Source organism: Haemaphysalis longicornis, unplaced genomic scaffold (assembly GCF_048455015.1).
Source record: "Haemaphysalis longicornis isolate Haplotype H1 unplaced genomic scaffold, Haemaphysalis longicornis Haplotype H1 scaffold_4, whole genome shotgun sequence".
NCBI lineage: Eukaryota > Metazoa > Arthropoda > Arachnida > Ixodida > Ixodidae > Haemaphysalis > Haemaphysalis longicornis.
In genome coordinates, this window is record NW_027526361.1 from 95306096 (window position 1) to 95319202 (window position 13107).

Genomic DNA, 13107 nt, shown 5'->3' on the forward strand with positions numbered 1-13107 from the left:
GGATGGCTGTCAATGAAGAGGGAAAACACAGACGAAGCGGACCCTAGTAAGCATAGATATGGAAACCACAGCCGGTCGTGGTTGAAACCAGAGTTACTTGATATCTGGTTGAAACTACTATAGTTGCTATAGTGCTTAAGGGGATGGAAACACACAACTCTTCTACGATCGGAATGACCGTATCGAGATGACATCAATGATGGCGGCGCCCTGCCCTTTGTTTTGATAGGCACTGTAGTTTTGACGACCAAAGCTGGAGTGAACTAAAAACCTTTGTTAACCAAAAACCTTTACGGACTTACTGTGGACGAGAAGACAACGAACGTGGTGGAGATTAGTCGTTTTCGCTCTCTGCGATGTTTGCGCTGACCTTTGGCTCGTTCAGCAACGCGCCAGTGAACGCCCTGACCCGCGCAGTTTGCTAATGGGCCTCCTCGATTTACGAGTACTGGACGATCCGCGGGCAGTCCGAGGACTGCATTCGGACCGGAAGTACCATAGGAATATATGGGAAAATTCAGCGCCGGATCGCGTCTCGGGCAGTTCGCGGATGATCTGGGACTGATAATCGTGGAGGCCCGCCCAATGTTTGCTCAAGGCGTCGGTAACCTCGTAGAATTCGTTATTACACGTTCTGCGTCCATCATTCCGCATGTGGGGGGTTACGCTGGGAAACGGGGTCGGCATGCGCTCGTAACCTTCGTGACTCCCTTGCGCTGTCTTTGTTGCTAGTGTTCTCCGAGTTAAGAATGGACGCGGTTCATTTCAACGTCTGGGTGGCGAAATATGCACCACAGCGCAAACGAAACAGCGCAAGCAAAACGAAACGAATACGTTCCCGACAGCGCAAACGAAACTCGTCAGCGAGGTGCTGCCAAGAGCGGAACAAAAGTAATGACCTGTCTGGTGCATCCAACCAGTGTCATTTCCGAGCTAGCAGCGCGAAAAAGCTACTGTGCCTACCAGAACAGTGTGCTGTCTGCTTAGTTGTTGCGATACCCGCGGCAGTCGAGCTTCAAGAGAATAAAGAACATAAAACGCCCATTCCGTATCGATCACCTTGTTGCGATTCTGAATTGTCGAGCCGTCTGAAAGCACCCCTAGCCCGCACAGAGGCATGTAGAATAATCTTCCTGACCGCAAAATTGAAGCAGATTGGTATGTCGTGTGATATTTGCAGGCATCAGTCTCGCCAGTGAGCCCCTGAGCGGCTGGGGCGAAAAAATCGTACTGAAGAGGCCCACCGTCTTCTTTCTGACATGGTCGTGATCTTCGAGTCCATTATGCATGATTGAGCGGTCAAATCCCCTCGTCCCCACGGTCTCCTCTGGTCCTACTAAGTGCCTGAGCCTAGCGGTACCATCTGCTAAGAAAGAATGAGCGAGCTTCTCAACCCGAAAAGAAGGTCGTACTTGGAACTTGTTTGTTGGGTTACAAGTGATGGTTCTAGTGACATTTGGTTACACCAATAAGTGCTGCATGTGTCATTGCTTCCGCCTTTGGGGCTTGAGCTGGTCGCTCATTTGTTACGAACTGCTGTGTTGTTTTCGATTGTTGGTCATCCTTGTTCAGTGTCGTTCATTTTGCCATCTGATGCCGCGGTGGTTGTCGTCTCACGGATGTCTGATGAGCTCATCCATTGCTAAGTGGACGTATTTTAATGATGTTCTTGAATTGTGGATGAAGAATGTCATATATCAATGATTACCTTTTACTCGATCTGATACTTTATAAGTCAAGCGTGGCAGCACTTCCTCTCGTATTTGCCATTGCATAGCTATTTATACTCTGGCTGCTAGAATTTAATTTTTTATAGCCTAAAGGGACACTTAGGTCAGTTGTAAACGTTGTCTGTTTTGAATTTTTAAGCTAGTGTTTAAGCTTTTATGAGTGAGTTACATGCATTTCTTAATGGACAAAGCGCCGTCGAAAGTGCTGTTTTCTTCGTACCACCCTGCCCTCCGAATTGCTAGCATTGGCTGAGAAAACACACTGGCAAGCCCTCAGGGCAAAATTTGTTGGATTGCTAGCGTGTTTAACATGCAGTGAACAACTACAAAATTACAGGGACACCTTATGATTCAGTTAATGTGAATGCATTAATGTGCTATTGCAAACGTGTCCCCCCATTATCATCCTCTCCTTGCACCTGTCTCTTTTCCCATATACGACGGCTTGCCATAATCTGATGGGACGTGCTGTAGGCTGGTTTCAGTAGATGCCGCATGCTGGCACTCTTGTCGACCAAAGAGCAAAGCGGACATTGTGGAGAAACGCACAGGGCTACTCAAATGATTGTTAGATCTTTATAATTTGCACATGAACTACAAATATAGCCTGTGTTACATGTCTCTGACGTGTGTCTTCAAGTCAAAGGCCACGACGCATTCAGTGATGCCACCTTGAGCTCGCTGGAGCCATTGAACCATGTGGTGTTGGGGATGCCTGCTTGTCTCACATTTTGGAGGCTCTGAGATTGATTACCACCCAGATCCACGACTGCTCAATTTTCTTTTTCATTAAGTTGCTTTACATTGTTCACAGGAGCTTTGGTGAGCAATATGCCATCAATTCGAGCGTTATTTCACCTTTCTTTGTATTCTCTGAGCCTGAGGTGGCGGACTTTGTTTTGTGTGTGTGTGAACCATCCGTCAGCCATGTTGTGTGCTATCTCTTCATCATGGCAACACCAGGCGTTTGGCCTACCGAGTCGACTGTTTAGTCCATTCTAAGAAACAAGGTAAAAGCTAGAGTTTTGAAGTGTGACATAGTGTGGCAACATATTTCAAACTAGTATGGCATCATTGGGGTAGTTGATAGGGTTGCCATGGTCAGGGCAGAAGGTTTTCTGTTCAGCCACGTGCTGCAAATGAACAAATCAATTAATCTTATGGAAGGCACTTGATAATGCAGCCACAAAAAAGACGTGGAATAATTTGCTTTGGTGTCTCTTTTTGCAAACAACAGCTTTGTGTTTGCTGATTCCCTGCATGACTGCCATGGATGGAATTTAATCTGGTTCATTTATTAATGGTGGATCAGAGACGCAATTGTTTCTGGTAGGTTCCAAAACAGTCTCCAAAAAATTAGCCCCGTATCTGCTTGGTTCACTGCCAGTATTGTCGAAACACGATGGTCGTCTGTCACCCCCGTAATGTAACTCCGCTCTCCAATCCAACTCTTCACACTATCCCCTGCCCTCTCGCTTCTGTTCGGATGAGTTAAACGGGGGTTTATTCACCGTAATTCAATTTTCTTGCCTTGTCACTGCTCGTGCCAATCTTCTGGGACAGCGCGCACCGTTTTCTTTATCTCTTGTTTATTGCTCTGCCTAGAACAGCACGAACGCGCTGTCTTTTCCTTTCTGCTTGCTTTTATTTCACACATGCTGAGGTTTTTCTGTCATTTTTAATGCGCAGTTAATTCAAAGAACACGGGTTTTGTCGTTTAAATGTTTACATTGTGACTCGAAGGTGCCTGACGTTTTCTTTGTGTCAAATAATGAGGGCAGGTATGACCTAATATAAACCGGTAGATTTAGTTGTTTGGAGCAGTTCTGCCGACACATACCTTTTCCTGACGAATGTATTCAACTATGGCCAGAAGGCTGAGTCGAGGGTCAGACGGGCTGACCGGAAGTTAGCTGTTCAAGTAGCCTGAGAAAGCCTTATAATCTTCAAAGCCTCGCTGCTGGTGCACTGCCATTGTGTCAGCGGAAGGGGTTCCAGTTTGTTCCCTCTCTCCTTGCTGCAGGCTCCTCTGCCTCTCCCCCCTTTCCGAATGGCCACAGGGTGCAGCACGACCCCCAGCCGGGTCGCCGGCTTCTGCACTGCCCCCAGTGCAGCTTCATGACCGCACGCCCAAGCCATCTGAAGATCCACCAGCGCATCCACTCGGGCGAGCGCCCCCACCAGTGCAGCCACTGCGGCAAGGCGTTTGTGCTGAAGGGCAACCTGGTGACCCACCTGCGCCTCCACGCGGGTGAGTGCCCCTTCCGTTGCCTCCTGTGTGCCTGGTGAGCCACGTGCGCAGCCACATAGAGTCTGAGAGGCTCTTGTGCTGCTGCTTTAGCCCCAAGGCCTTCACAAAAGATGCACGAGAAGGCGCGCAGCCACTACCAGTAGTGCAGCTGGGGGAGAAAGGCCCAGCTGTGTGTGTGCGCAAACACTTGCTCCAACGAGATCGCAGGGGACCGGGCCCTTTTTTTGCTGATCATTACGAAGCAGTGTATGCTCTGCGGGGCTCAGAGAGAGAGTCTGTTTTATCTTACGACGGCACCTGGCTCTGAGCAAAAAACCATCTGTAAATGTTCCCAAAAGCAACAGTTCCGAAGTGGTTGTGCACGTGATATAATTGTTACACAAAACTTTCTATGAGCTGGTCTTATTTAAAAGACAGACATTATGAAGCAGGCTGCTGCCCATGGTGCTTTCTTCATGCTTCAACCAGCCATCATGCTTGCAGTTTCGTTTTGGAAAAGCACTGATGCGCAATTGGCGAAGTCGGTAATCTAAAACAGTGAACGCGGGAGCCTCTGCAAGCAATGTGAAAGTGGCAACAGGAAGGAGATGCAAGTGGTGAAGCCTGAGCTTCCTATGTTCCGTTCTCAACCTGCGCACATGTTGCTACGGTAAAGCGTTACCGCGCCGGTTAGAACCTGTGGGCTTGGTGGGCCTAAGATGGACCGTTGTAGGATACGGGGGGTTTTACCACGCCCGCGAAATGACCCTCCCAAAATGCCCCAGAGAGGATCGCGGCGTCCGCGAGGGACGCCACGACAGGTTTGACTCACCGAAAAAGGCGACGACAGGCTCCAAAGGGCCAGGACGAACCAGGAGATTTATTGGCCGAGTGGTACAGCGCATATTGATCGCCTCGACAGGTCTAAGGACTACGCAGTATCAACGCGCGCCTCAATTCTTGGCCTCAAATGGGCTGCGATGGCCAAGGCGACACGTGGGCTTCCGGCGGGGTAGGACTAGGCCTACCTCCTGCGTCCGTTATTGGGGTCAGGGGCCCCATTTTGGACGGGTGGCGGCGAGGGCACGGACGAGCCGCGTTTCCCCATTCTCTATCCTCGATCCTGTATCTCATTTCCAAGCGCAAGAGATCAACCAAGTGAAACGCGCCGTGCCTATAAGGCGCGGGGGAGAGGAGGCAGGTTCCCGGGGGAGGAGGAGCACCGGTGGCAGAGAGGGGCGGTTTTCCCCCACTGGCACGTCGGTCCATGACGTCACATCCGGCACGGGAAAGCGCGCTCGTTTGAAGGCCACGCTTGCGGGAAGAGGAAAGTTAAATTCCTCAAACCTTGCCAGGGTACTTACTGCAGTGGTTATCCGACCCAGTGCTCTTCCCTTAGCCACAAGCCACTGTTGATAATCTGTAAATGGTGCGTCGCGTAGCTCTACCCTTGCAATGTTCAGGCCCAGGCGACCAGGGTGAGCCTCAGCCACGAAGACTACTCGACACGGGGGTCAGAAAAAGAGTGTTTACATCACGCTCGGTTCGTGTGAGAAAACAGAATACGAGATGGTTGTGATTGCCAGACGGCGACGCGCACCTGAGCAACACCTTGCCAGGGGGCCGCGCTTGCACGATACAGTCAAACTCCGCTACAACGAACTCCGCTACAACGAAATTCCCGCTTCAACGAAGGTTTTTCGATTCCCCGCCCGCATCCCATAGGCCCCAATGTATTAAAACTCCCTCCACAACGAACCACTTTTTTATTGTTCTCCCGGTTCAACGAAATTTTCCCGGGACACAAGTCACTCGATCTGCAACGGACTGAACCACTCTAACTAATTTTGATAAGTTCTAACAATGTAAATTATATAGTAGCAACATTTTCTCCGAACATCCGGACATCGAGAAGCTGCCGCTTCTCGATGTCCGGATTACCGGCGCCGACGACGCTCAAAAGCGGCGGCGGCGGCGGCGGAGGAGGAGGAAACCGCTTCTCGCCCTTTGTCGCGCTCGCCCGGCACCCGCCGGCAGGGCCCGCCGGCGAGAGCACTGACCTTGCTGCTCACGTGACCGGGGCCCCCTGAATGGATCAGCGATTTTTTCAAGTTTTGGAAATAAAATGCTCCCAGAGTGTCGTGCATATCCTGTGCATATCCGTGACCGCAAATTAAAATATAAACTCCGCGCTGTGATTTCACGACGCCTGCTTTTGCGCGGATCTCCACGAGTACGACGCGCATATTACAACGCTGGTCTAAGCGCCACGAGACGCGTTGTGACCGCAAATTACGATATAAACTCCGTGCTATAAAAAGGGTGCTATTTTTGGCGGAGCGAGCTCCAAGCAAGTTGGCAACATTGGGTCGAAAAGGTAGGTGGGATATTTCACGACGCCAGTTAGATGCCTGCCCTGTTTTCTTTATTTACTGATTTTTCCGCGACAACGAAATTCTCGCTACAACGAAATTTTTCGCAATCCCCGTGAATTTCGTTGTAGCGGAGTTTGACTGTATTTGAAGCGGCGCTCCTCGCTTCTGAAGGGACTTTGTTCGCGGCCGGCTTGACAGGGACTTGGTGTCTGGTGTAGGCGGGCGCACCGGCCGCTCGTGAATTTAAAGGGACCCTGCAACACTCTTTGAGCAGTGCAGGTAAACCTGCGCAACGTTTAGATTACACTGCCAGAAATACCTGAGACAAATATCACACGTGCACGTGAAGCGGTGAGCGCGCAAATCGCTGTGATAGACGTGGGAAAAGCAACCGCGCCCTCATCACTTATCCTTATTATGCACCTCTGGCATGGCCTAAACGACGTCATTGCGGCCATAGCTGGTCAACTTCATGGCTTATTTCTCGCATTTCCTGTGACAATCCGCCGTTGTCGGTGCTGTGTACCAACCTCTTTATTGCCTGAATCTGTACACACAGATTTGGCATTTATTTTGTGTTTTGAGTGCATGCAGAGTTTGAATGACAAACTCAATACTCCCCTTTTAACGAGATCACTCGACAAAAAACATTTATTGCTTCAAAAACACCCTACCAGCCTGAGCGTGCACTGGTGAGCAGGCAGCCGTGCCGGCTTTTTTGTGGTATCAGACCGGAAATAGAACCAACCATGTTGCAGAGAAAAGGAGAAAACACCTTTGCCTGTGATTTATCAAAGGCTGCCAAACAGAACACCGTGAGCTGCCCCCCTCTCTGGGAGAGAGCGCACAGCTTTTGTTGCGTTGTACGCGATCGAGTTGAGAGGGAACAGTTATGCGCGATTTCTCATCGCGCATAGTTTCGGTGATAGTGAATGGAATTTCATAATTCTTGCGGGAGGAGATTGCTGGGGCAATGGACTTTGCCCCAAAATACATTCAGAGTAGTTGATTGTAAGTGCTGCAGGGTCCCTTTAAAGGAGCACTGACACGAAATTTTCGTGTTCCGTTTTTTTCGCTGCTATGGGTGCCTATTAGCCCACTAATCATAGAATGGCACATTAGACGGTCGATCGCAGCGTAAACAATCATTTACAGCGTCGTTTATTCGTGTCAGTTTCGGTTTCAACAAAATGAACGCCGAGCGGCCGCTGTGACGGGAGGTTGCACCTGACGTCACCATTCTTGCCGCACTGCTGCTGGTCTGAACGCGCGCGAGCAAGCGCACGCGCACCATCCCCGCGCACCCGGGCACCATGCCGTCGGTCCCAAAACCATGACGTGTACACACAGTGTAGTAGCGCGCGCCAACCGCAGCCAGCGCGTCAGCTATGTCATGGGAGCCCCAACGTCAGCAGTTTGGGGCAAGTAGCAGGTGATGTCATCCTGGCGCACCCTGGGCTTTCTCCTGCGGGTAGAGGCTAAAACGGATTTAAAATATGTTATACTGAACGGCGACTGTTGACACGTGCTGGGAGGTATCTCCTGATAAAAAGGAAGCATTTTACATAGTTATCTCAGATTTGTAATTTTTAAAACATTTCTCATCGATTGGTGTGATTGCACCTTTGGCAGATGTTGGCATCTTGTGTTGGTGTTAGTAGCTCTACCCTTGCAATGTTTGGGCCCACGCGACCAGGGTGAGCCTCAGCCACGAGGACTACTCGACACGGGGGCCAGAAAAAGAGTGTTTACGTCATGCAATGTTCGTGTGAGAAAACAGAATAGTATGAGATGGCTGTGATCGCCAGACGACGGCGCGCACCTGAGCAAAGCCTTTCCAGGTGGCTGCACTTTGTTGCTCGTGTCAGTCCGCGCAGCTGCAGTGTGTGTACAAATGGCACACTACAATTATTGCTCGAGACCAACACAAGATGCCAAGAATGGTGACGTCAGGTGCAACCTCCTGTCACAGCGGCCGCTCGGCGTTCATTTTGTTGAAACCGAAACTGACACGAATAAACGACGTCGTAAATGATTGTTTACGCTGCGATCGGCCGTCTAATGTGCCATTCTATGATTAGTGGGCTAACAGGCACCCATAGCAGCGAAAAAAAACGGAACACGCAAAATTTCGTGTCAGTGCTCCTTTAAAGGGACCCTGCAGCACTTACAATCTTGGGGTATTTTGGGGTAAAGTCTATTGTCCCAGCAATCTCCTCTCACAAGAATTATGAAAATCCACTCACTATCACCGAAACTACACGCGATGAGAAATCGCGCATAACTCTTAACTCGATCGCGGACGACACTACAAAAGCTGCGCGCTCTCGCCCAGAGAGGGGGGGCAGCTCGCATAGTTATCTCAGCTTTTTAATTTCGTGTCACTACTCCTTTAAAACATTTCTCGTTCCATTGGTGTGATTGCACCTTTGGCAGATGTTGGCATCTTGTGTTGGTCTCGAGCAATAACTGTAGTGTGCCATTTGTACACACACTGCAGCTGTGCGGACTGAAACGAGCAACAAAGTGCAGCCCAATTGAATGGTCGCAATAATGATGCCTCGCTATTGATACACATGCAAACGCGTGCATGCTGTGTGTATGCCTCTTGTGTAGTTTTGCACTGTGAGGGTGCCTTCTATTAAAATACAGCAACAAGATGGAAAGTTGGGCGAGTTGGTACGTATTCATGATGGAGAGTAACAGCACAATAAACGATGAAGGACACAGAAGAAATTTACAAGACAGCGCCCATCTTGTGAATTTCTTCTGCATCCCTCATCATTTATTGCGCTGTTACTTTCCATCATAAAATACAGCAGTTGATGTGCAGTGTGTTCCCCGTGTGCTTCCTGCATAGTTAGTAGTTTTGAGGAAGAGCTAGAAACATGCAGGAAGTAAAGAGACGCAGAGGCATAAACTGACGGCAAACTACCCACCGAGGTTTGTTTCCACTCTTTGGCAAATGTATTGCACAAGCGAGTGGTAACCATAATAAAAAAAAAATGGAGGGAGGGCTGGGGAGCATGATAATGACATAAAAAAAAATTGGTGCAGCTTGCAGTAGTGGAGCAAGGCTCGAGACACAGTTGAGCTGGGGTCGACCAAGCTTCTTCTGGTTTTGCGTAGTTTTGCTAAGTTTAGTGAGGCTATACTAAGTTTAGAACAGGCTTTGCAATGTTCTTGCTAGGCTCGGCTAAGTGTTGAGAGGTGAGGCCAAGTTTAGCCGGATTTTACAAGGCCGTTCCAGTTAGTCCCCCACGCTGACAGCAGATCTGAGGGGAAAAGAAGCTTGGTCGACCCCCAGCTATGCTGCTTCTCGAGCCTGTGCGCCACTAGTGCAAGCTGTGCGGATTTCTTTTCTGCATTTTAGTAGCCCAAGAAAGTCTATCCCCTTCAAAATTCGATAGTAAGTTTTTTCGTGAGGGATTCGTTTTCAGCTTGGACTTTGACTAGCGCAGGCAGTTTGAACGTCATCAGTCACACATTGACTTTTATTCAGCTGCTTTGACTTTGGCACTTCACCGTTTCATTTTTGCACGCCAGAACGCTTTCTGTTTCAACAATCATCGTGATTAGATGGAGGTGCTTTGGATCAATTGTCTGTTGTAAGAGGCCCATCTGAGTGGTAGCAGGCAGAGCTGTTTTAACCTGTTTTAGCAGACAGCTGTTTTAACCTAATCATACTGCATGCTTTGCTGTTCAAAACCAGCGCACAGGGAGGTGCCTTTTTTTTTTTTTTTTGCTTTTTTGCTTTATCTCAGCCTCTCAGATAACCTGGTAGCTGCGTTTATTATCTACACTGAACTTCGTGGGCACTGCTCAGGTGCCCAGATGAGTTGGGCAGACGTGGTTTGCTGAGTTAAACCATGCACTGTTGTTTCTAAGTCCTGTGAACTGCCTTTTGTGTGTTTTTGACGAGATGCTTGTACGGGGCAGTCGGGCATTGAGGCTGAGGCAGGTGTAGCCAGAATGAAGTGACAAGAACTTGCTTAAGAAGGGCCTGTCGATTTGAGCGTCCACTTGGTGGGGGATGAAATTGGGAATAACAGCCCTCAGAATTTTTAAAATTTTTGTGTAGGTGTAAACTTTTCACTTTTCAATACAAAAAGGGATATCAGAGGAGATTTTGAAAGTGAAGTTTTATATTGATAAGCAAAAAAAAAAAAAAATCTGGTGATCCTGTGTTCGCAGAAAACTCCTCCAGCAAACTTGATAAGCATGCCGTAAAAAAGACGTGGGAAGAGCATTAGAAGTAAGGGGAGGGAGTTTGGCTCAGCTTATCTCTCTCTCTCAGAAGAATGCACGCACAGCAATCGGGATACTGAGTGAAATACAGATCAAGTGATAACGGCAGGCAGAGGCGACAGGTGTTGTGGGATGAGCAGCGTCAGAGTGGCAGTGACAAAGGCTGGCCACAAGTTACTTCCAAAAGAGGGTGCCATGTGTCATACATACCTGCGAGGAGTGGGCAGCTTACATGAATGAATGAAAATACCACAATTAGGCAATGTGTAATGAAAAAGACTTTAATGAAGTAAATAACAGCAGCATGTTACAGCTTTGCTGGTTACCCACGCCTATGGATTGAATTGCTGCTTTTTGTGTGCTATTTGTGAACAAGCCTTGACTGCGAAGTTTGAAACCCTCCTGAGTGAAAGACCACCAAGCCAGTGAGATAGAGTAGGGTTCGTCTGCATTCAATGCACAGGTGCCGTAGGTCTGCGCAGAGAGGCTCGCCTCGCACCAACAGAGGTGCTCCTTCCTCTTTTGTGCTGATTCCTTCCTTTTGTCTTGGCACACTGCCACTTTAGTAGTTGGTGCAAAGGCTCTCAGTTTTTTCTCTCTCTTTGTTCGATGCAGGTTTCACCATCCCTTCCCCCTCTGTGGATGGCCGAAGTTGGCAGCACTGCCCCCAGCCTGGCCATCGGCTGCTGCGCTACCAGCAGTGCAACTTCATGGCATCGCGCCCGAGCCCCCTGAAGAGGCAGCGCCCCCACCAGTGCAGCCACTGCGGCAAGGCCTTCATGCGAAAGGGCCACCTGGTCAACCGCCTGCGCCTCCACTCGGGCCAGAGACCCTTCCGCTGCCACCTGTGCTGCATGACCTTCACCCAGAAGGCCACCCTGGCGAGACATTTGCGCAGCCACACGGCGAAACAATCCTTCCAGTGACTCTTCTGCCCATGGCCTTTGCGTACTGTCTCCAGCAGAGGAGGCACGAGGGGAGGCACCACCATTAGCGCTGGAGAAAAGAAGAACGTGCCCCTTTTTGCAGAACATTACACAGCAAGGTCATACAGCACACCACGATGTGAAGACTGAGAAGTAGAGAGAGCATCTTTTATCGTGCACTGAAGCTTCACTCCAATTGAAAATTTTGTCATCGCAGTGTGGTCTCACCATCCGGGTGACGACTGGTCCACTATAGCATCGAACGTGTTAGTGTGGGTGCAACCCAGTCGTGGCAGACAGTGGAGGCCTGTGTTGCTCCCAAGCAGCTTGTGCTGATGGCTGGCCCACCACCGTAGAGGGCCTGTTTGAACGACGCTGTAACGTTGCAGACTGATACAAGGAAAAAAATGGGGAGTCGCTATACTTCACTATGGATAGCTGTGCAAATGTGCATACTGCATGTATGTCTCTCTCTTGCAATTTCGCTGTGATGGTACCTTTTGTCGGTAAACAGTAATTGATGTCCAGGGGTTGTCCCGGCGTGCTCGTTGTACGGATAGTCTTCAGTGATCCGTTACATTTTTTTTTTTTTTTTAGAATGAACTTCAGGTGTCGCACTTTTTTGGTTTATGGAAATGCGAGCTGCTATGTTTGGAGCCCACCAAGCCTCCCTGTCTAACGTGCACAGATTTGTACGCAACACCGGGAAAATACACATGTGGACTTTTAGTGTGGAATGGTCTGAGCATTTAACCACCTCCCCAAATTTAATTTTTTTATGTCTAGGAGACGTTATGTTTTTCTGGTTGATTTTCATGCCTTCCTAACGAAAAGCATGTTCGAAAGTATTGTTTTCTTCATACCATCTTGCCCGCCCAATTGCTAACATTGTTCGTGACTACACAGTTGCAAATCGGTAGGTCTAAATTTAGTACATTGCTTGAATGTTTAGTGCGTGTTTATCATGTAATACCATATTTTCCTGTCTATAAGTTGCACTTTTGTACAAGTTGCACCCCCCTCAAAACAGCAGATTTTCCAAAAAGAAAACGTATATATAAGTCGCACCGGTGTATAACATGCACCGGTGTACAAAATGCACTTGTTAATCAGGTAAACTATTAGAGGATCAGTTTGCTAGAAAATGCGGCAAAAGTACACGATAGTGGCCGCCGCCTCCTCTGAATGCATCCCCCCGGTAAGCGGTGCTAGATGCGTGCATCTACCATCCAAAGTCCAGACAGAACTAACTACTCAAAAATGGTTTATTGGTACACACAGATGGCGTGTACTTACAGACGGCATTTGGGAAAAACCATCAACGCCTTCATCCTCTGACTCGCTTGCAAATAATTCATTCATTTAGACTATAGAGCTGTGTCACTTAATGTGCGCTGACATCAAGCAGCACACAGGCACCTTTTCGAGCGCGAACCAAATTTATTCCATACATAAGTCGCACCAGTGGATAAGACGCGCCAATGAAAACTTCAGAAAAAAAATGCAACTTATACACCTGAAAATACAGTACATTTGCGTAAAGAAACACGAAATTTCGAAGGCACCTTACGATGTTGTGAATGTGAAAGCACTATTGT

General features: G+C 48.7%; 2 protein-coding genes across 2 annotated transcripts in view; both read left to right on the forward strand.

Annotated features, from left to right (window-relative positions):
• The window catches only part of LOC144179848 (uncharacterized), a 76911-nt gene that overhangs the window by 58898 nt on the left and 4906 nt on the right, over window positions 1-13107 (forward strand). The window lies entirely within an intron of this gene.
• On the forward strand, window positions 84-11965 carry LOC144179112 (zinc finger protein 784-like). The gene is made up of 3 exons (XM_077707340.1): window positions 84-327; window positions 3754-3981; window positions 11199-11965. The coding sequence occupies exons 2-3, from the start codon at window positions 3849-3851 to the stop codon at window positions 11507-11509; spliced, it is 444 nt and encodes a 147-aa protein (XP_077563466.1). The 5' UTR covers window positions 84-327; window positions 3754-3848; the 3' UTR covers window positions 11510-11965.